Here is a 24,544-nt window from a genome sequence, read left to right on the forward strand (position 1 = left end):
TACTACAAACTCCATAATAAATAAAAGAAAATATTTAATTTTAATTTAATTTAAAAAAAAAACGACATTATATATGTTATTATGTAATAGTCACAATTTGTATAGTAAATGATTTGCAAAAAGTAATAATTCGAATATTACATATATGATAAATATTTTTGTTAAATAACGTAGATTTTGTTAAATAAATAGAAATAAAAAAATTAATATCTAAGATATTAAATCGTAATTTCTCTAATTTATAATACTGTAGAATATAATATCATTAGTAAATAAAATAATTGGTGATGTTTTTAATGTTTTGAGAATTAAGTGATCGACTGAAATTTAAAATAGAATCGTACAATTTGTTGTCTCATGTGTTATGAAAAAAATTACGATTTTTGGTCACTTTCATATTCGTGCTATATATAATATATTTCCTTCATATACATTATATCGGCGCATCTTTTTACATCTTTATTTGCGTATAATCTTTGCGGTTATAAAAATGCATTTAATTACGAAATGAGTATAAAAATTTATTTGATAAAAAATTTGATCGATAGTTATTCAAAGCTCCAGCTTAGGCGATAACAACATCACGAATAAAAAGCGATAGTCATCAGCGGCATACCTATTTGACTTTAAATATTAATGATTATTGCTGTCATATTCGATCACTTTGAATTTGTCGACCAATTACGACATGCCATTAGTTCACATATAAATAATCTTTTTTATTATTAATATTATTTTCGTTTGCTTCACTCGTTTTAATAAACGTCATAGCATTGCAAATCATGTAATTACGTTCCAATCGATGAATCTATTTCTATGCTGTTCTTAATAAAATTTGAAATAATGTAAAAACAAGTTCTTCAAACTTTCTATCGAATCTTTTATTTACGTTTCAACATTATAGTGAAGCAGACGAAAATTTCGAAATGGAGTAAGATCGCGATTCGCGTACGAGACGGGAGGGAGTGTTACACTTGTAAATCGGCGGAAAAGAATCGAGGGGAAGAGAGTCGCTTAAAAAAAGTAAACGCTATTTAGGAGTATAAGATTTTTCTTCGTGGAGAGGCTGAGAAAAGCCTGAGTGTTCGCCACGACTTCCTATTTAGCGTCTCGCCCTCGACACTTGCGTTTGCTTCTTGTCATGCATACGCTTGCAAATCGGAATGTGCCGCTCCGCGGCGGACTGATTGAACTTCCTGCCACAGTGCTCGCACTGGATGTAATCACTGGTATCGCTGGGCGGTGGTGGCGGCAGATCGCTCAAATTTTTACCTGACGCCAATCGTACCTGCATCTCCCTTGCGTAGCGGATTGCGCTGATAAATTCCTCGTGCTTGCGCCGCCAGTCCGGTTTGATTTCCGGCTTCTTCGTTTTCGTCTAAAACAGAATAAAAAAGCGTATGCTAAATGCTGTTATCCTCCTCGAAGAAACCAAGCCTGGATCGAATCGAGTCTCGACCTTCGCAAAATAAATTGGATAAATAATTCATTGGACTAATTTATTTTATGTTATATTAAAATTTGATATATTACTGATATTATATCGAAAAATTATAACTTTCATCGGTTCTTTTCGAAGAAATTTTATCTCTTGATACCAACCTCTCGTTTAGCGAAGCCTTTCTTAACGAAAGGTTCGAGTTCGGTTCCTTTAACTCGGCTCATCACCGGATCGAACTGCTTCCTCTTCTTGGCTGTCGTTTTCATGCAGATCTCTTCGTGAAGATCGATTCGATTCTGTGCGAAGCTACGTCCGCATGTTCTACACTTTACCAAGCCCTTCCTGTCATCAATTAATAACGCGAATAATTTTAATAATTAATCTTTGTCTGCATTATTTAATATTAAGAAATGATACAAAAGTTTTTAAGTTCTTATTTTTTAAAAATATTTTATAATAGAAATTATATTATATTCTATAAAAATAACGTCATGTTCACGTTTCGTAACTGTTACTACTGCTTATCAAAGTGGCATTTCTTCTCTGGCACAAATATAAATTATAAAAATTATAATTTTAATAATTTATACATACTTTTTATTTGACATAAATTATTATTTTCTAATAAAACATATAGAGATTACTGGAAAAACTTACGTGTCGTTAGCTGGGTATTCATTGAAACTTGACGAATTTGTAAGTTTGCCACTACTGGAAGAAGATTTTTCTATAATTTTACCTCTATTTTTACCTCCTCCTTTCCCTATTTCTTTCCCTCTTTCACTTTCCATTCTACTTTTCGCACTAGAATTTTGAATTAAGTTAACACTGGAGTTCGACGATGAGGTCGGCCGGCCTGAAGCACTGGAAGCTGTCTGTTGCTTCTGCAAATAAATAGATTGCATATATAAATTGAAAAAATATGAATTGCATAAAAATATACGTCTGTATATATTTTTATATTTAAATTTATATTTGAATACACCCTAAAACGTACGCATTATGTAAAAAATTTTTTAATAAACTAAACAATTCGTTTTTCAATAGCGAAATAAAAATTTAGGTTACTAAGGTTAACATAATTATACCTTGTATAATTTAATTTAAATTTATTAATTGCCCTCATAAGTTCTTTCTCTCAAATTCAGCAATTAACGTGCGAGTTTTCTTCTGATTTTTTGGCAGATCATATCTGCCAATTGACTTTGATTGCAATTGTTTGAAAAATAAATTGCATGACTGTGAGAAGATTATAGAAATATGATTAATATTCGTTTTGCGCCAGACTGTGTTCTCATTGCTAATTCATTTAAAATACATAAAATTTAATATTAACATATGTGTTAAAGAACGTTTTTAGACTTGTGCGGATTTTAGTTTGATTTATACAAGAGAGCAATATGAAGTAAGCTATAGTTTACGTTATCGTATTTGCAGTGATCAATTTTAATGATATGAAAATCTAAAAATGGATTATTTCACACAGCACCACTTGGCTCATGCAATAAAAACGATAAAATAAAAAACATTCGTATATTGAGTTTTAGCAAAAGAAAAAAATCACTCTTACATCGTTAGATTTCTTCATCGGTGATTTTTTCGACATCGTGTCGTCTTCTTTCGACGATCGATCGTCAAAGTCGACCATGAAGGCGTCGGATTTCTTCGTAGATTCGTTCGGCGAACCGTTTTGGAGAACGACGCCGTCAACTGTATCGATCGTTCTGGTTACTTTACTCCTGCTCGAATTCGCACCTTTTATTGATCTTCTCGAAGGTTTCGCTTCTTGATTCCTCGATTCTGCACGCTGATTCTGTTTTCATGATTACAATTTAACGAAAAGTTAATCTGTAGACAAATTTAATAGCCTATAACGAAAAGTTGCGTTTTATTGTATATAGATAAGAGACAAAAAAATAATAGGTAGAAGTAAAAATATTTAAATAAATGAAAAAAAGGGAATAGGATGTTATAAGATTACCCTCATTACAAGGCAATCTTTAATGATTTAATTGATTTAATCTTTCGACTATTGAACCCCACTTAATCCTAAAAATCTTTGCCAAACAATTCAGTTTTTTTTACACACACATACACATATCTGCAAAGGATCATTTTTATTAAAATATATTTAATATTCATCCTTTTTTATATGAATTATGTCATTTTGATTTCTTCAAATTAATGAGTATCTTTTAATTAGCATCCGTTAAGTGGGCTTTACAAACCCAGCGTTACAAATTTTGGCATCAGCTTCGGAAGGTTAAGTGATTAATGATTTTTTTAATTGTACTCACCGTAGAGGCAACATCAGGACTTTTTGAGGGGGATGAAGGAGTGCTTCCTCTTGTCGTTCGCGCATTTATTTCGCGCTGTTTTGTCGCAGCTAAATCAGGACTCGGGCTCTTCGTGATCCTGGATACACAGGATTTAATTTTAGTCAGTCTCACGGGATCGGTCCTGTTTTTTGCCGCATCGATTATGGGACTCGATCTCTTCGCATCGACATTCTCTCGCGAGGCCGAACGCTGATTTGCAATCGCTGACCTCGATTCTTTCGTAGTGACTGATTTATTTCGTTCGCTATCGATCAATTTTCGAATATCCTCGATGGACCGCAACGGTTTCACGGAAAACGTAAACGTTTCTTCCGATTCTTTTGCAATGTCGCGATCGAGACTTTTGGAAGACCTTATGTTTGAGACTGTTTCGTCTTTACGAAATCTTATATTTACGAAAGAACAATTCTCATCTTTCCGCGCTTTTGTGCAATTCAATTTTGGCCGTTCTTCTTGAACCTCTTTCTCTGAATCGGATTCAAACAATCGCCGCTTGCACGTTGGTGATTGAATTTTCGTAGATCTCTGTTTGCTTTCAATGGAACTTCCAAATCTTGTTGGTCTCTTAGAGGAACGAGTTTCCTTTTTGAGAATCCTTAAATCACTTTTACGGGCGACATTTTTAGTTTGTAGATTTTTACCAATTGGAGATTTCAGCGTCGATTTTAAAATCGTATGATCCGTTACTTTACGAGAAGGAACTGTCGTTCCTTTCGAATCGATTGATTCTTTAATAACTTTTTTTTGGTCCATCGTTTGCAAGGAGATATCTGGAGATGCCTGGAAGTTCGTCAGACTTGAACATTCAAATTCCGCGCCTATGGAATCAAATCGTCTCAACGCTGATTCCACAGAGTCCATTCTTTCGAGATCTTTTTTATATTTGTCCTTGCATTGAGTTTTAGAAAATTCACTTACGATATTCTTCGATTCTTCGGTTTTACGTTTTACGCTCATTTTATTGAATTCCTCCAATTTGTTCGCGACACTCTCGCGCCTGCGGTCTTCGACAGTGTACGTCGAAAATTTCAACGTGGGGCTTTGATCCGTTTTCGCTATGATATTCTGGGATGAGAAAATCTTCGGAGTGTAGATGCCACGAGAAATTTCAGCTGCTTTCCGTAAAGGTGAGACTCGCGATGAAACCTTAGACTCTAAGTCGTGCCGCCTGACACATTCTCTTGTCGGAGAAATCGTTTTCTTTGAAGTACTCGACTTCATCGGCGTAGTTTCGCGGAGAAAGATCCTTTTGCTTGTAATCCGATCAGCGGAGTTTGAGCGAATAATTTCGCTATAATCTTTGCTTTCTTTAGTCAAAGCAGTTTTGACTACCGTTTGATACTTTACGCCGATACCAGCATCAACTTCATCTACCGATATATTTTTATCTTCACGTCTTTCTTTTCCCCGATTATATTTGTCGTTTGTAGGTAAGTTCCTGGTCTTCACCGCACCCTGCACTAGTCGCGCAGATCGTAAGCTTTGCGGTTGATCAACTTTTGTGCGTGCTCCTTTGGTCCTCCTCTCCGCGAAGTCGTACAAAATCGGCGAGACTGTATCAGGATATTTTCTCATTATAGAAACATCAGGAGATGTTACTTTCGGACTGCCAACTGCTCTACTTTCCGCAGAACGATTCCGCGTGTGAATTGGAGATCGAGAACTCGCGCGATCTTCACGTTTCGTGGATTGAGTCCCACTATATTTAACTTCATTTTTTGTGGATTGTTTTCGCATTTGGGAAGATATTTCATCTATCCTGTCTCGATTTATGATACGCCGAGAACTTCCGCTCGTAGGACTAAAGCCGAGTTTATTCAAGCTGACACTTTTGTTCTCTCGGCCGCTTTGACAATCCATGAATGTTTTTTCAGAGAGGCTTCCCTTCGACTTGAAAACGCTTGATTCTAAAATGGACCCTCTCTCTCTATACGGTTTGCGAACAGGATAGGTGATCGAGGTTTTGAATTTCGCTCCACTATTGAACGATTTCGTGTACGTTCCATCAAATTGTCGCTTCGATATTGGACTTGGCGCTTTTTGCAGTTTGTCGCGTTCAATACGATGATCCGTCATAGTAATCTCTTGAATGTCCATGTCAACTTCCGTCGGAGTGATACTTTTGCGAGAAAATTCTGGCGTAGCTCTTTTCCTACCTTCGATAGACGGTGATCTTGCTGTTTGGAGAGAAGTTTTACATCGATTTTTCGATTGATTACCTCTTGCGGAGATTCGAACATTTGCGTTGCGTTTCGAGGGCGACTGACGAATCGAACGCTGTTTTCCATCTTGAGACTTCATAAATTTACGGACCAAACCTGCCGACTGGAAAATATTATCGAGTTCCAAACCATACTTGAGGTTTACGATCGAGCTGGACGATGTCGCGGAAGTCTCCGAGATTTTCGACGATCTGCGAGTTTCTGTAATATTGTTGAAAACGTCGGTTTTCTCCAAAGCCTTTTTTACTTCGTGTTTAGCAACTGAAGGACTTGAAGTATGTCTATCTTTCGTAAAATTATTCTTTTTATCAATCGGAGATTTTATAGGTCGCCTATAAGAAGTATCTGAACTGCGCTGATTTAATAAACTTTTGGTAGAATTTGATCTTGATCTTGGTTCTATCAACATCGTTGTAGCGGATTTTTCAGACTCTTTACAGAAAAATTGTGGACTCGTGGAGCGTTTGTTGCGCATAATTTCAGACAATTCAAATCCACCGTATTTCCGATCGATACTCGTAGTGATTGCAGATCGTTCCTTGGTCTTTCCGTTTAACCGTCTTGGAGTTGTGCTTCGCTTCAATACTTTTCGATCATATGACGATCTAGGTTCACCAACTTTGCGATTAATGCTCATAGTTGTACCAGATCGTTTGGATTCTCTACAAAAGAACTGCGGACTTGCGCTACGTCTTACGAATATTTTTCTATCGGATGTCAATGACTTGTATCCATTACTTCTCGGATAAATTTTCGAAGCTTCCACCTTTGTAGCTTCTCTCGAAAAGAATCGCGGATTTGTGTTTCGCTTGCTCCACTCGGACGATTTAGATCCGACAGTTTCTCGATCGGTACTCATAGCTGTTTCTGGTCGTTTGGATTCACGACGGAAATACTGTGGACTCGTGCTTTGTCTTGACGAAATTCTTCTGCCATTCCATGCTGGTGATTTAGATTCACTTGTTTTGCGAGATTGTTCAGATTTACTGAGAAAGAATCGCGGACTTTTGCTCCGTTTCATTACTATTTCATGATCATACAGCGACGATTTAGATTCGCTAGTTGCACGATCGATGCTCATAGTCGTGGCGGATTGTTCGGATTCCTTGCAGAAAAATTGCGGGCTGGTGCTTCGCCTTTTTAATATTTTTTCTTCATACAATGGCGATTTAGATAAAGAAGATCGTCGGCCAAGACTCGTACTTGTTTGAACTTCTTTCCGATCAAAATTGGTATCTCGTTTTGTTGACGTTCCCTCGCTCCATTCGGACGATTTGGATCCAACAGTTTCTCGATCGGTACTCATAGCTGTTTCTGATCGTTTGGATTCAGAGAAATATTGCGAATTCGTGCTTTGTTTTGACGAAATTCCTCTGTCACTCCATAAGGATGATTTAGATTCACTCGTTTTGCGAGATTCATTAAGAAAAAATGGACTTCTACTTTGTTTCGTTGACGTTTCTTGATAGAATAATGGTGATCCGGATGAATCGGACTTTCGGTCGATGCTCATAGCCGTGCCAGATCTTTTGGATTCTCTACAAAAAAACTGCGGGCTCACGCTACGTCTTATGAATATTTTTCCATCAGACGTCAATGACATGTACTCATTACGCCTGGGATAAATTCTCGAAGTGTCTTCCGCCTTTGCAGCTTCTCTTGTTAAGAAGCTTCGCGGACTCGTGCGTTGACCCAGTGTCTCAGTACCCGAACTTTCCCGTCGTCTCGAGCTCGTTTCGTCAACTGTGCGAGTTCTAGTCGGCAGGGGACTGTTTGTATTTTCGAGAATCCTTTGACTGCTCTCTGAGGTCAGGCTACTTCTCGTGCTGGTTGGGGAAGTTCCGGCGACCTCGCTCCATACTCTAAGAACGCACATGTTCGAGAAAGCAAATGTAGAACGACTTTGAAGCGGAATCGCTAAAAGTGAGGCGTGCTTTTTCTTACAGCAATCGTCCTTATTTTTGGCCCAGCGCCCAAGCTAATTAGCGCTAGTTGTTGTTTTTGTTTGTAGTGGACGTTGCGCTAGTTATAGTTTTCTCTCAGCCCGGTGTTAAATCTGCCCCGCGTGAATTGCGGTTAAATGCGACGCGTACGATGATAATTAAGCTTGGATGGTTTTGCACGTTTCCTCGGATCGGAACAGAGGCACTTGTTCACTCGTTTCCGTACTTAGATTAATCAAATTAATTATTCTTCTCCGAATGCTCGTTTATGCAATACGATTCTGCCAAATTAGTTATCCACCGTCTGTCCTTTTTTTTAATATTCGCTCTAGTTTAGGGCGATAAGGCGGGGGTTAGATAAACATATATTAGAACAAAAACGATCATGTGATATTATATGCTCTTCCTTAGATCTCTTTTTTTCTTTTGAACTCTTTGCGAGCACGTTGTTAGCGCAATATATTTGTAATAGTCGAGGATAGCGATTGCAACTACGTGGCATGTAAATTAATTCTGGCAAGCAGCGGCGATTTGTTAGCGATTGTCGATGATCGAGATTCACAATTATTTATACAGCTACGTAAATCATAGATGTAGATCTATATTTTTACATTTCACTTTTACCGATAAATACGCTCATTTATCTTATAATTTATGTTGCAAGGCATCTGTAAAGGTCGATGCTAAACTTACACAATATATTAATGAGATTAAATAGATATTTAAAGATTTAAGAGTAGAATGCATTTATTGGTATTTTTAGTATAGTAGAAAGAGTTCAACAGTCACTAATTTGATAAATTGAAGTCTGCATTCTTTTAGAAGGAAGAATGCAGACTTTCGTTCATAGAACTAATAATTGTTGAATTTTCAAATACTTTTATTGTACTAGAAATAATAGTAAAAGCATTCTGCTTGTAAATCTTTAAAGGTTTATAACATTTAATATGAATATTTTTACCTACTTGACCTTATTAGTTATTGACACATTGTAGAAGTTTGGTATCGACCTTTGCGGACAGTGTATCATTATAGAAACTCAAAAATAAATGCACACATTTATCAATGAAAGTAAAGTATGAATACGGGCGCTTTAATTTTTAATTTCAGGGATGTCATAACACATTAAAGTGATCTCTTTAAAATTAGATTATTTCACTTCTTCACTTACTAATTTCAGTTTCAATAATAATATGAGAAACGTTCTTACCTGGAATTGGATTTTGTCGGAATTACTTGTTCCGATCGCTTTCTTATCACCGTATTATTCGAAGTCGCCTGTTTCAGCATGTTACTTCTCTTCGCGTTCGCGTTCTTGAATCGTTCGAGTCGCTCTTCCGCTTGAGACAATTTCTTCGTAACGTTCCTCTTCGAGAGCTTGTCGGGCACATCCACCATGAGGTATTCCGGAAACTCCTCGCTCTCCAAATCGTTCCTCACCCGATGCTTCAGAGTCTCGTCGAACCCCATTAGATGAATCTTCGCCATCATACGATTTCTCTCTACCGTCTCCTGATCCAACGCTTCTTCTTGCTGCATACAAAATATTAACGCACAGATAATAAAAAAGTAACAATATTCCCGAAACGTGCTCAGCAGAGTAACTGCTGCTTTGAATAAAATTATATACTCAAGGGAATACTCTCTTTCCCAACTCTTTTAATTTTAATTTTGTGATTTTAGATATACACTGAGAAAACTGTCCGATCGAATTAATTAGAATTCTAATTGAAAATGGACGAATCAGAATTTTCTGATTAAATCTATTAGAATTCTAGTTGAGATAAGAACTTCTTTCCTAAAAGATTTCAGGAAAATTGTTCTATGTAGGACGTAACGTCAAATTAAAGATCAAGCAAAGTATTGAAATTTCACGCGCAACCAACCTCATTATCAGCTTCGTGACGATAATGTCCATTGGCGAACGTAGCGATGCGATTCTCGACGCCGTACTCGTCCTCGTCATCGTGGCGACGTATGGACGGGCCAAACGACTCGCGAGTGATCTCTTCATGGTAAGAAACAACAGGCTTGCCGCCGTTAACGTTGCTGTTAACGTCCGCGCGCGACACGCGTTTCACGGACTGTCGATTCACCGTCACATTATCATTCCTCTGCGACGCCACGCCGTTTGTATTCCCTTGCTTTCGCAGCTTATTTTCAAGCGGTTCCAGCGGGTAGCTCCTGTCGATCCCCTTCACGGTAGTCTGCCGTCTCTCGTCGAACATTTGCCTCACCTGTACGACAATTAAAGCTCGAACAAGATTTCAAACGAGAAATTATACTCGAGATAGTCTAAATTTGCCATTTAAAATCCCATTTCTTCGCGAAAAAGGTGGCATTTATATTTCTAAAATCACTTCCAGAAATAAATCAACGCGCAACAAAGCAAATGATTTATAGTACAAGTGGTAAACTGTCGACTTGCTGGCTTTTTCGCTTACCTTACCACCTTGCGAGGTCGAGGTCGTATGGGACGACGCCGTCGTTGTCGTTGACGCGGTTCTGATCGGGCCGGAACCGTTGGAACCGGCGCTACTTCGCTGTACGACCTGGTAGGCTCTCTGCTGTTGCTGGTCGTACAGCTGCAGCAGCTTCTGCTCCTTCTCCTGCAGCTGTTTCTGCTGGAAGCGAGCCTGTGTCACGGAATAATTCGCTTTGAGCATCGGCGTGTCACCGCGCAGAAATGCGGGCCGACGTTGCCCGCGGTTGGAACGTCGGCTCGCATGCGAGAGGTGCATGGTATCGCGGCAAGCTCTACTGCAAGCTAGAGGAACGACGATGCACATACAGGCACCGGCGCTGCCTCATCGATTCACCTTTAACCTACATGCGAGGGGGGTTAGTAAACTCATTATTATGCTAAAGCAGCTCGTTCGTCTCTTAACTCTGCACCGCCCCCGATGCTTTGGCTCTTTTACTCCCAAGGTATATTATTAAAGGTACTACTCTTAATTGTAGAGTTGTAAACTCGCACAATTATTATGTAGCCGCGTGTTAAAAAGATAAGGTCCCAATTGCGTTTATAGAACGAGTTGGAAAAAAAAATAGATTCGTGCTGCCATTCGTTCTGTAAATTGGAATTGATTTTTTTTTTTTACAATTGTATTGATTTAATTATAATCGTATATTGGAAAAAGAAAGATTTTTCCGATGGGGAAACTATAGATTCAAAAAATGTGATAATACAGCATTTGAAATGTACGTTTTCATTGAATATTGTGTAAAGAAGTAAATTAAAATGGAACGATATTTCTTCAATATAGAAAGAACGGTTTTGCTTTAGAATCTAACAATTTAGCTAAATACAGAATTAAAAATAGTTTTGTTGTATCAAAATTGCGGCACTCAAATTGATTACTAGTATGTCAAAACTTTTTGCCGCATTGCTAATCATTCTTAAGTTTCTAATTATTTTAATGGTACAACAAAATTATTTTCAGATCTATATATCTACTTAAATTTTTAGATACTTGAGCAAAATCGTTCTTTCCATGAAGGTTTAATAATTTTGTTGTTCTTCCAATAAAAAAAATTATGTTTTTATGACATAACGGCCTAAAATATATTTGTAACGATTGAAATTTTGTATAACCGTTTTGGAAATGATAGAGCAAGGATCAACTGCGGTTTAATAATCAGCACCTCCTAATTGCATATCCCCTCGATGATTGCATCGGCAATCAGCCGCGCCACTAATTGATTCATTCCTAATGAACCCGCCATATTGGACACTTTGCCTCTGTATACCATGCAGTTACAAGCGTAAACTCGTAAATTCAGCGCAAAGATCATTGATAATAATAATAATGTATTAATTGAATTTATACTCGTAATTTTATAACTGGCAAATATGTTAAATTTTAGATGTAACTACATACAAACTGCGTTAAGGTGATATATTGAATTCTAGACAACCATCTTACAACATGTATATTTATTTAATGTTAGATTAATTCAGTGTTGCAAAGCAAAAATACTTTCTAGGTGTAGGAAATAAATTCCTTAACCACAGGGAGTTAAATTATATGCATTATTGACTGTATAATAGGATTATCATTATTTCTTTGACCCGATAAACACCTGTAATGTGTCGCATTTGTAAATGGTAATTCACACTCGCGAGATTATAACGATATGAATAGTAAACATGATAGCAATATTTTCATTGTATTCTAGTTAAATATAATTTAATAACGATTCAATCTGTTAATAACTGATTGCTAACAAAGAAATGACAAAAAAGATAAAAGTAAATAAAAAGACTTAAATGGCTGGGTTAATTGCTTAAAAATAGATAATATGCAAATTACGCTTCAGAACTGCGCTCGTTCTGTACGATAGAAGCGTACGCGAGTGGTTTTTAGGAAGGATCGTGAATTGGGTGTCGATTTAAATCGCCTGGGCGCACGCGGACTATTTCATGAAGTCGACGACTCCGACATACATGACCGTATATAGAATAAGTGATGTTCCCGTTTCTCCCGCGTATCTCCCGCTTCGCAGTTTCTCCTTTTCCAACTTCAGGATACTGTCTTACGAAATGCATGACGTTGACCCGCTTTAATGATACGATCACCTACTTGCGTTATCTCTCCGTCTTAAAACATGCTCATTAAATAATAATTTTATTATTGATACGGTGACCTTGATTTAAAAAAAAATTTATGGCTCATTCATTAAAGACACAATTTGAAAAATTAAGAGAAACTAATAAATTTTGGACTGCGATTATTTTTGTGTTTCTCGGATCTTATCGTATCTTGTGACATATTTCTTTCATTTTCAAAATTTGTATTGAGCTTTTGAAATCACTATACCATAGTCTCCAAATTAGGAAGATCCCATGATGTTTTCATGTCCATAGAGACTCCGCGAGTGCCCAGCTGTTGCGACCGGATGTGCATTTCTCTTTGGGTCCTCAATTCTTCCGAATGTCGTCAGTCTTGTGTTTATTTTGAGAGATCCTCATACAAACTCTTCCACATTGACAACTCAGGCACGATTTCATTCAATTACGAATCATTTATCTTAATTTTTTCAAGCAGTTCATAGATTCACTGTTTTATAGAGTTTGTTGGTTTGCAATTCACATTTTTAATTTACTTTTGATTAAGCATGTCTTCTAAACCTTATAGAAAAATTTAGAAATGTAAAAACTAACGGTTCGTGCATGCATGGCATGTGCTATTTTAGGTCTAATATAGAATTTGTAAAAAAAAATATATGAAAAGAAACTTTTTGCTAAAGTAGTCACACAGGCCTACTTGTACTGACGATAAATAGAGGTTGCAATATGAGACGATATGTCAAGTTCACAATTTCTTCTTCTCCAACTTCACGAAAGAAAGAACTTACGTGTTTGAAGCAACTTTCAACGTTATCAAGGTTGCCGATATCTTAAAAAATTCGCGTGCGATGGAAATACCTTCCCGATGTTATCTTCAAAACGCCTTTATGTAAGTAACTTTCTCTTATCGTGGCATGTTAACATCTTCTGCACTTAATAGATATATTTTAAATTATTTCATTCATACTTGTGCAGCAGATGCATACCTACGCTGTCAAGCAATGTATCTACTCCGTGAGTTAAATCCAAATTTAACTTTTTGAATGTGACGACGTGAATCTATGATTTATTATCGTAGAAATTTGATAATCTCTGATCTCATTTAAATTTGTTTGAATTATAGGACAGATTAAGTAGAGTAATCTTATTATAAGAATGGATCTTTTTAAATGGATAAAATTTTGCAATAAAAAATAAGGACCAATATAATTTTATTCTATTGAATCCATAATGTCAAATTATACTCAATTGGACTTTTAATACTTTCTGCAAATCGCCTACTGCTCCTACTGAATATATCATTATATTAATTAAATTGTTTAATAATGGAATTAAACAATTTAAGTAAAAAATCTATTATATTTGACTCAAATTTAATTTATCATTTATTAATCTATATATGCTAATATAGACACGTTTTTACAAATTAACAGAAATGGATTGATTTACATTTTGACATCGAAATTAGATAGACTATATATGTACTTTAGAAAACATAACGTCAATTTTATGTTTCAGAATTAGACATTTTCATTTTTAATTAAAATATTCAAGCATGTTTTTGCAGCATTATCATACTGTGATAGTTTATAATTTCCGGGATTTACTGCAATTTGTACTTGTTATATAGTGAATCTATCGAGGGCAATACTTCGTTAAATCGATACGATAGCGATAACGAGTAGGTACACAGAAACAACGTACAAAGTGATTCGATTTCATATTTCGGCATAAGTAATATTTTCGCGAAAGATAATCAGTCGCAGCGTAATGTCGCAGTGCGATACGCGTATCGTTCCCCATGTAAAATCGCGATCTAACACTCATGCAAATTTACACGCGCAAAACACGACAGCATACGCGTTCAATGTCAACACCAACCGGTGAAACGCGTGTATGATACCACCGCGAGCACGCGCGAACGCAGTCGAACGTTTTCATAAACGATCGCGTGGTTAATCGCGAAATGATTAATTTCGCGAAAGTTACGAAATATGGATTAGCCGGGGATGAATAGTTTAATAATCAGTACAAATGCGCACGTTGCAACGCCGATAGGACTGCGGCACTGTAAGTGTTACCATCACAACTGTGTTGTTCCAAACTACTAGTGTGCTGACATCGCGAAGCACAGGGCGCATGTCCGTCTAACGTAAGCTATCCACCCTTACGACAGTGGATGATAGCCACCACTACCGTTGGGCGGACGCGATCGAAAAGGCACCCATGTACACATGACCGAGTCCCAAGTGTCGATTTACATCGATTCACTTTAATAGTTTAACATTTCTTTCCGCTCCTACCTGGAGCGGCCGGTGACGTAATCGAGAAAAGAGCTAGACGTACAGAATCTCCAATATACAAGCGCGCGGATTTATGTATAGGATTTATGTACAGGATACAAGTTGCGTAAAACGTGACGTATTGCATGCTCTAGTGCGATACTAAAACGCTTTTAAGGAAAAACTTAAATGATATTTTAATAATACATTTACGACAGCGATTTAGACGAAATAACGCGACGTGACGTCGACAGATTTTTAAACGAGAAAAATTAGATATAATAAATATATCTAATTTAAAACATATTGCCACATCTTTATAATTTTGTATTATAATGTTTTCAAATTTCTTGTTTAAATTATTTCAACATTTAATACTAAATTGAAACAACTCTATCTTTCTCTCTTTTCTTTTTAAAAAATAATACATTAAGATATATTATATATTGTAATTATACAGATATATAAAATATTTTTTTTAAATAATATAGTTATTACACTAAGAAAAATGTTTTGTTGTATGAATCAAAATTTTGCTGTAACAATGAATATTTATAAAGATGTATTGAACGAGAATGTTATACTAATAAAACTGTTTAGTTGACGTAAATGAATACTTTTGAGTTCAGCTGGAAAATATTAAGCAAAAAAAAAAAAAAACTGAATTTTTTGTTATAAAAACAAAGTGTTTGATTGCTGTTAAAAATGTTTTAATTTTGTTTAAAGTACTAAATTTTTTTTCCTAGTAATAATAAAGTTAGTTCGTCACGGAATATTACAGTCTTTACAGTCTTTACAGTAAGTTTATTGCGTGGTGTAAATCGTAGTCTCAAAGAACTCGAGACAGTCTATCGGTGTTACTTGGAAATTTCACAGAAGTACAAAGTTCAAGGTCGAAAAAAGTAATGGAAGTGATCCTAGAAATTGATATAAACGAGTCATGTGTTTGGCAGTTGATTTATCAAGATTTATTACTTCCTTGTCACTTTCATAGATCTTGCAACGTGAAAAATTGACCGTCCGTTCGGAATTAATGTCGATTTGCATCAATAAAGTAAACATTATCGCAGTTGCATCTCGCATCGAGTGATGAGTAATTTTATTTGCCAAATTGAAGTCGACAATCTACTATAAGAACTAATTGTATTAGACGTTTTAAAATTTCAATCGTAGCCATTCTACTTGTCGCGCGGCATAAAAATTGAGATTATATTCTATGCCGTGGGAAGTTGTCTACAGCTGCTGAATATTTTTGTAAACCATGTCCTATTTCAAATTTAATAGCGCTGCTCCGTGCACTTGGTCAAGAATAGAATTCTAGGAAAAATCGTTGTAATGCTTCTCGGGAAGCATCCCATTCGCGTGCCGCCTATCAAGTTCGTAACGTATTGCTGCGTCATATTACTGCAAATAAAAAAAGGGAAGGAAAAAAGATTCACCTAGCTAGCGTCACTTTGATTTCACCGCTGAGTTCTGCCTTTCGCGTAGAATTACGTTTTCGCTGGGAAACGGCGCAAGCTGCCGTGAAAATTGGTTTCGCAGGAGAAAACACGTTTCCCTCTTAAAAGTATCAATATAACGCGTTTGTAAAAGAATATACAATGTGAAACATAACTCTTTTGAGAGGAGATAAATGGTGAACCAACCGCTCTACAATGTTGCTTGCAAACGAATTTATAATCATTTTGTTGCAAGTTAAAAAAATGCTTATCTCGTTTTTGTAATAAAATTTTTAATTTTCTCACCATATTCGATAAAATCTTTTTAAGTGCTTGATATTGCCACAATGAGTACAATAAGTACTTACAGAAAAGATATCATGAAAGAAAAACCTTATTTTTAAAAAGTACATATTAATTCGCAATTTGTTAACAAAGAATAAAATAGATTGTATATTTTTCAAAATTATTTTACCCGAAAAGACGTGTAATGATTAAAATATGTTATTTTAAAAATAAACGAAAATAAAAAATTTTATTATTTAGATACACGAAAAGTTATTCAAGCGTACTCACCATATAAAATTTTTAATTAATATTTATTTTCTACAAATAAGATTTTTTTAACTAAAATTTTTCCTGTGCAAAGTTTTGCACTGTATATTGAATATATTTCTTTCATACATATTTCTTTCATTATTTAAAGAATCTGAATTGCTGAGAGTCAAAGTACAATACCCTTTTATGTGTGTGTGTGTGTGTGTGTGTGTGTGTGTGTGTGTGTGTGTGTGTGTGTGTGATTAGTTTTAATTTAAATAGCTATAAACGGAATCGTGTTGTGTAAATTTCTGTAGATTGGATTGCAATTGACTCTCGATAATCAAATTTTTTTTCGTTTCCAAGTCTCTTTCCCCTACTTCATAAATGTAACGTTAACGCGCGACAGAATACGGCCAAGTAATTTCCATATATCCGATTGTTGTTTGACGTGCAGGGCTACAGTGGCTACATTGGCTGTTACTTGAAGAATTATCTATTTATACGTCTGTACCTCGGATGACTCTCTCTTCCCCTTCCCTTTATCCCTTTCAAAATATTGATCCCGCGAGACACCCGCTGCCGAACGTCACGTTTGAAAACGAGGTTACGACAAATACAAAATTTATTGCTCGCCAGAGGAAGCAGGACAAGGAGGGAAACCGTGGAAATGCTGGGTGCAGGTACTACACTCGCGATTACGGCGCTCGGCAGACCGAGACCTAATCATTTCGCGCGACCGACGATGCTCCCAAGAAACCTTGAACTTTGTATTTCGTCGAAGACAAATCGAATTTTCGCGTGCGACCATGCAAACTTTTTATGTACCTCATGCTGTATCGGCGTGGCATTTCTACGAAAGGGTATTCAATGCTGGTATAAGTTTGGAATTAATTTCTCATTATAAACATGAAAAGTGGACTCCAATCGTCGCGATTTCGTCGAAAGATATTTTTGCGCGCTTGTAATTTGTAATACAAATCTAGTCCCTATGTTGCATTGGTTCCGATCCCTGTTTTAAAAATGCACTATTCGCAGCAACGAAAATTAAAGATGTATCAGGCGTATAATAATCTCTGCAAAAAGTGACTGAAATAAAAAATTTATACTTTCCATACAAAAATAAATGTTATTAACTTATGAAAGTTTAATAGGGTCAATATTTATATATTTAACAATATAATTTTATAATTTAAATATAAAATTTTTTATCTTATAAAAATATATCTACTTTTTATTGAAATGATTTTTGATCCAGAATCTCTGAATCGCTATTTTTGTATTTTCAAATATAATATAGAAAAATTTGTTACTCTCTCATAATTGTTTTCATTTCGTTAAAAAATACGTGTAATACACCCTTAAATGAACAAGTTTTAGAATGGCGAGAAAAGAAAGACGAGAAGCAACTCGGAGTTTGCGGCGGACGCATCTCGTTGTCTTGCATCGTGCACGTGTCCCGATAACGAAACCTGGCCATAATTACTTTGCTTAACTGGACATGCACCTCACGAAATTACAATTACAAATCGGTGGCGAGCGAAGCTGCATCGCACCTCCTCATCAATTATTTATGAGCTAACTCGTTGCCGGTCTCGGCGGTCCTCCTTGCTCTGAATCCACGTTTCAGATTTATCCGAGCGAGCGCACTTCGCTTTCCGTGCAACACGCACCAATTTTTGCCGCGTGTCGATGCGTGCTGAGCTACGTGCCCATGAAATGTATATCTGTCACATGCGATAGTAGAATTATGCGTTTGAAGATTTCGATCAGATTTTTTTTCTATGTTTACCTCTGTTAGCTACAACGAATATATATATATTTTTTCATAATTTTTTAACAAGTAAAAATTTGTAATGTAAAAGATCACGGTCCGATAAAAATTCTAGAACAGATTACACATTACCTTTCTACAATGTTTAAAAATGGTCTAGCACCTCAATAATTTCACGGTTCTATAATTAATCGGAAGAAATAGTTTTCTAGAAACTACAATTTTTTCAATGATACTCGCTTTGAAATGTTTAAAATTAGAAGCTCTCAAATTTTTTTGCAATTTAATAATTCTAATAAATTCCGATTTGATAATTTTTTACAACCTAATAAATAAATAATAAATTTTATTAAATTCCTCAGTCTATTATGATAACAAATAATAACTGGCGATCATAAAATATTTTGGAAATATGTTAGCGAGCGAATAACATAATCGTATATAATCACGATCGAGTTGCATACTTCAAGCGATAATGACGTAATGCATTCGATATTTTTTTTTTTTCGACTCACACCTTCGATGCAGGAAGGTCAAGCGTGGGCACTGCGAAATATGTGCGTCGTTCACTCGGCTATTCGATCATTTTTGCGCGTTAATATTAAGATTACCCAAAGATGAATCGCACATTGCTTATAATGCATTCCGCATTAACTCTGCATTAACTCTATCTGCATTAATGTTTTTAATTTTTCTTGGAAATTGCGTGTTTATTTACTATCTCTTATACCTTATACAAAATTCAAAACATGGCAATTATCATAAAGTACAACAATTTCAATCGCGCAAAATTATTTTGAATCTTATCGTTAGATTAATTATTATATCTATTATCATCACATTAGTGCGATTTAATGAATTAGCTCAACCATTAAAAAAAAGAAATCTTTTTTGTTTAACATGAGATCATTTGATTTTTACAATATCTCTTTATCTCAGCATGATATAAATTTTTGATGTGCTGCAATAACTGGCAGTATTTTTATGTTAATTTTAATAATCTATAAATTAATCCGAATTAGTGATCAAGTAAAGATAATATTCATAACTTTGGTGTATCAGTAAAATATATCGCATGATAATGCTATACAATTTAATTCTTCAACTTGATTCTCTAGCAGATTACATTTCAATTATTATCTCGAATTCAATTTAATTAATAACTTCTTTAGCCGAAAGATAACTACTCGCGATTTTTTGATAGCTTTTTTGATAAGCAAGCATTAAGAAGATTTAATATGAAAGATTGATCTTCTTCTTATACGCCCACACAAAATGGAATATGCAAAAACTATTTATTGTAGCATAAAAATCGTGATGCGTCGAAATAGAAAAGGTAAACTTGGCTACGTAAATTATTTAACATGAAGATTTTCGTTTGATTTTTCATCTTCAAGTCAAATGACATGCAATACGTAAATTCAAAGAATAGTTTCGTTAAGAATATTATCATAATATAATCAAGGCGTCCAAAAAAAAAAAACGATAAATGTGAGAAGGAAGAATTATTGAGAATTGAAGCAGACTGACACTTCGGAAGTTTTTTCTAAAAAGATTTTTTAGAATGACTGTTGAATTATGAACACGTACAAGTGTTTGTATTTGAAGTCATGTTTAGATAATTTAAAATCCATATTATCGTATTACAAAATTTACGAGAAAACACTGTGTATAGCTTGGCATATCATGTAATAATTATGTACGTTATTGAATAATTAGTCCGCTTTAGGATGTAATAATTCACATCATTGAATGACATCAGGTCCAATTTATAGACTATCTACAATCAATAGAATCTATAGGATAATGCTATACATAGATAATAAATGTCATTTAATGCAAAAACATTTGCAAAATTAGAACATGAAGACAGAATATCCATTTTTTTATAAACAGTGGTGAAGATTCTTTTTTTAAATGTAGTTTTATAAAGATAATACGTTTAAAAAGTCTGTCGTATGACGCATCTCAATTCAAAGGAAGTGATGTCACAGTATTATGGTTACAAGTCTCTCAATGGTCGGTCATGGTTGACAAACCAAGCGTCCACTTTTTTTACTCCCTTCAAGTCTCGCTATTCTTTTCTCCGTAGGCCCATCTTTTGCCGGGGATTGCCCTTAGAGGTGTGTCGTGTAAGAGATTAAAGTCAGGTATTAAAGTTCGTATACAGAGGGTTTTCCAATATGTAGTCACGATTTCGAAAGTAAACTCAGTTAGAAACAAAATAAAAAGAAAGATAACATATAAATATCTATTGTATTAAATTTCACTTCGCAAGTTTTTTTTTTTTTTTTTTATAAGTCACTTTTATCGTATTAATTATTCATCCATTTTATACAAAATGGTCGAAGCAGATAATGATTTCCTAAATGTGCATTATTATTGAAATCTTTGAAAAATGGTTATTAATAAAATTATTCAAGAGAACATAAATTATATTGAAATATGAAAAAAATAGCTGTGATTCGGCAACGAATTTATTTTGAACTTCTTATGTAATTCTTGTGCGCGCGTTGAATTTATTGATTTTTTTAATATTCATATACTGAGAAATATAATAGTAGAAAAGTAGGCGGAAGAAAGGTCTGCGCTTGATATTCGTCTAAATATTAGCTGTCCATCGGATTTGGATATATCGATACGTGGGTCGATTGTTGTGCGCGCGTTGCCTGAACAAGATGCCATATATGCGTTCGCTCGGTACAGAAACGATACGTGGGCCAAAAGAACACGAGTCAAAGCTGTCTTAACCGGTCTACCTTAACCAGAATATACTTCAATATTACAAGTAATATATAGAGAGAGAGAGAGAGAGAGTAAGAGAGAGAGAGAGAAAGAGAGAGAGAGAGATAGAAAGTAGAACGGTAGTGACACAAAAATCGATGTACTGTTTATTGCGTTTTCATAAAAAATTCTAATCAAAAATGCCTTTTTCTATAAAATTTTTTAGTATAAAATCTTCGCAGATGCACACGATTTATTTTATGGACATTATGATTAATATCTGATGTAATGAAGCGTCATAGTCAAGAATAAACTTTTTCAGAGAATAAGCTTCCACAACCATATTAGCGAAAGAAATTAATAATAATTCATTTAATAGTAATTATTATATTATATCCTTATTATAATTATTAATCATTATTATACATTAACAAATGCATATTATTTATTTAATCGGTAATGCAATCTTTATTTGAAATTAGTAGACCTTTTAAATTTTGTTACATTCGAAATTACATTTGAAATATTTAATAATAATTAAAATTATTATTAAAAAATTTATAAAGAAATAAAATTCAATTCCACTATTTTATACATACACTAATTTATATTTAATTTAGATTTTATTACTAATTATACGACAATTATATACAAGTGGCTTTTGAATAATGCCACCTGCTGAAGAACGTTCGTTCTTAAGTAAACCTATTAATTTGTCTGTCGATGGAAACTTATCTTTTTTAATGTTGCCATTTTTAAACGAGATAAAATTGATTATTTTACCTGCAGCATCTCGAGACGCGACGACGCCTGCGGTGCTGCCATATTTCAGCTGTCTATTGCTTGCGGTGTTCTCGTTCTGTAAAAATAACGAAAGTTTCGTTATTTTTGAAACAATGAATGGACATAAATCAACAATAAATCTTAGCACACAAATATGTACATAATATTCCACAATATAATCTAAATTATCTTGTTTAAATTTTAACAAAAAAATTATTTATTGAATTTTCTTGAGGAAAAACGATATCGATATCAAATTTGATAAATCTTTATTTATTATTTATATATATCCTTATTATATAACATTACAAAATGATTACCGTTTATAAATTATCCATTTAACTTTGTCAATATCTAACAACATTAATATGGTTTAAAAGATAGTATTTTCATTTATTATTATACAAAATACAACTTTTATATTTAAATATAATTATTTAGATACAAGCAAAAAGAAGAAGAACAATGTAAATGTAATTAAAAAATATAACATTAGTTTGGAATTAACAAATTTCGCATATTTCTCACGGAATTACGAACTGCCTTTCGTTAAATTGAGATACGCTTGCTAAATACTCCGATAAAGGTTGCAGCGTTGGCGTCATAAACACTTAGGACAAATGTTGCGTATCTGTAATTCGCTACTGGCAGAGTGGTAATATCGCGGGTGAAAATAGATCGGTTCGGTGTGTGTGCACGGAAAACGATGCAGTTCCTCGAGTTCCAAATAATTACACTTAAAATAGAGTTTCATGCTGGTATTAGCTACAAAGCATAAGTGCCCCCATAAGTGGATGCATCGTAATAACCATCGGCCAAATAAATATATGGCTTGTTTTGCGTTTAGAAATTTATTACTTACAGATTCCTAACAAAATGTCGAACATATTCCGACATAAAATTAACATCTTCCTGATCATGAAGTGTTAATTGGATTAATAACACAGTCCAACAAAAAAATAATTTTTTTCGAACATTGGAAAGAAATTAGTTATTTTCTACAATTCTTTTGAATGCTGAATACGAATTCGATTTCTAAATTGCTGCATCATGTCACAATTTAGAGAAATTTACAAAAGTTGCAAAAAACCTATTTTCACATATCTTGTTATATTATAATTATGATGTGCAAAGAACTGAAGAAGTTCTATTGTAATTAAAATTAAGTATCTATATTGTTAGAATTCAGTCCTCAAATGCATAGTTAAATACAGAATTTATTTCTCTTGCGTGTCATCTATATATATCATAATTTTAACATAACAAAACATATAAAAAAAACTCCATTTTGGCTACTTTAATTGTCAATTTTTCAAATTGTGACGTGATGGAGCAATTTGAAAATCGGATTTATTATTCAGCGTTCAAAAAATTACTAGGAAAACTAACTAGTCTCATCTCAGCATTTTTTAAACTGTGCAATAAATCAGAATTTTTTAAATTAACATTAAATAATATAAATTGTAAACTTAATTTATATCTATTATAATTAACTAATTAAATAATAAAAACCAATACATTAATATTGGATAAATAAAAATGTAAAATTCCTTTAAGCTGTCGATCTTTCAAAATCGCGCAAAGAGAAACGTCAACTACCGTGAGTGCACGCGATTTCCGAGCGGGAATATATCAAAGGTTTATAATTGGCTTTCACTTTTTACTTCCACCTGCCGCATTACTATAGCGCAATTCGCGTGGTGGACTCGCAAAGGTAATTGCAAAGCCAAAACGAATTCGAGCTTTGAATGGAACGGCTGATGATCATTGTTGCTCTTTCGAGCGCTCCATCTCTCTGTAAAGATCGAGCCAATGTGGGTGGATCAATAGCGTGGGCGCGTTTGATATCATGTTATCGGGTTCGATCGTTTTCATACGCTTCTCATCCGTGAATGTTTGTGTATAGCGTTAGAATAATTGAAAGACATATTTCCGATCGCTAATGTAAATCTACTCACGCGTAAGTAGAAGTAAACAATAACGCCATTTTTTTCGGCGGTGCAATGCGAATTTATTAAAATTCAAGACTGTCGTCCTTGACGAGATGCTCTTCGGGAAATTATTGACATGTGATGGCTCGCTGTGGTAACAGTGTTTTTAGGCCAACAGACATTGTGACTCACGAACGTGACGTAATCGCGAGACTTTTATGGTTAAGAACTGAGAGGCATAGTGGTTCGCGACTTATTTGCTATTTTTTCCGAGCATGAAGGTTTTGCATTAGCGCGTTATGATTAGAAGTTGCATTAGACACTTAATTAACTCTTTTCAAATTATCGTAACCGAAGCAGAGATACACAATTGACACAGTATTCTTACAAATTACATCTACGTTAATCCGTTACCTGAAACATACGGATCCTAGTGATCCTGGAACATTTTCTTAATTTTTAAATAATGTAATAATTTAGAATAATTTTATGTTGCATAACCTTATTTTTTACAGTTTTGTTCTATTCATATAGATCAATTTACCATACTATATATATA

General features: G+C 34.6%; 1 protein-coding gene across 2 annotated transcripts in view; it reads right to left on the bottom strand.

Annotated features, from left to right (window-relative positions):
• Window positions 1-402: 402 nt before the first annotated feature.
• The window catches only part of LOC108750689, a 27,763-nt gene continuing 3,621 nt past the window's right edge, over window positions 403-24,544 (bottom strand). For both annotated transcript variants that reach the window (XM_018490353.1, XM_018490354.1), the window contains 9 exons: window positions 22,055-22,130; window positions 10,390-10,581; window positions 9,832-10,182; window positions 9,156-9,478; window positions 3,739-7,864; window positions 3,012-3,254; window positions 2,099-2,325; window positions 1,603-1,783; window positions 403-1,378 (listed from right to left, as the gene is read on the bottom strand). In XM_018490353.1, coding sequence (XP_018345855.1) covers window positions 1,103-1,378; window positions 1,603-1,783; window positions 2,099-2,325; window positions 3,012-3,254; window positions 3,739-7,864; window positions 9,156-9,478; window positions 9,832-10,182; window positions 10,390-10,581; window positions 22,055-22,096 — 5,961 coding nt within the window. In that variant the 5' untranslated portion in view covers window positions 22,097-22,130 and the 3' untranslated portion in view covers window positions 403-1,102. The remainder of the gene's footprint in view (window positions 1,379-1,602; window positions 1,784-2,098; window positions 2,326-3,011; window positions 3,255-3,738; window positions 7,865-9,155; window positions 9,479-9,831; window positions 10,183-10,389; window positions 10,582-22,054; window positions 22,131-24,544) is intronic.

Source organism: Trachymyrmex septentrionalis, unplaced genomic scaffold (assembly GCF_001594115.1).
Source record: "Trachymyrmex septentrionalis isolate Tsep2-gDNA-1 unplaced genomic scaffold, Tsep1.0 scaffold37, whole genome shotgun sequence".
Lineage (NCBI taxonomy): Eukaryota > Metazoa > Arthropoda > Insecta > Hymenoptera > Formicidae > Trachymyrmex > Trachymyrmex septentrionalis.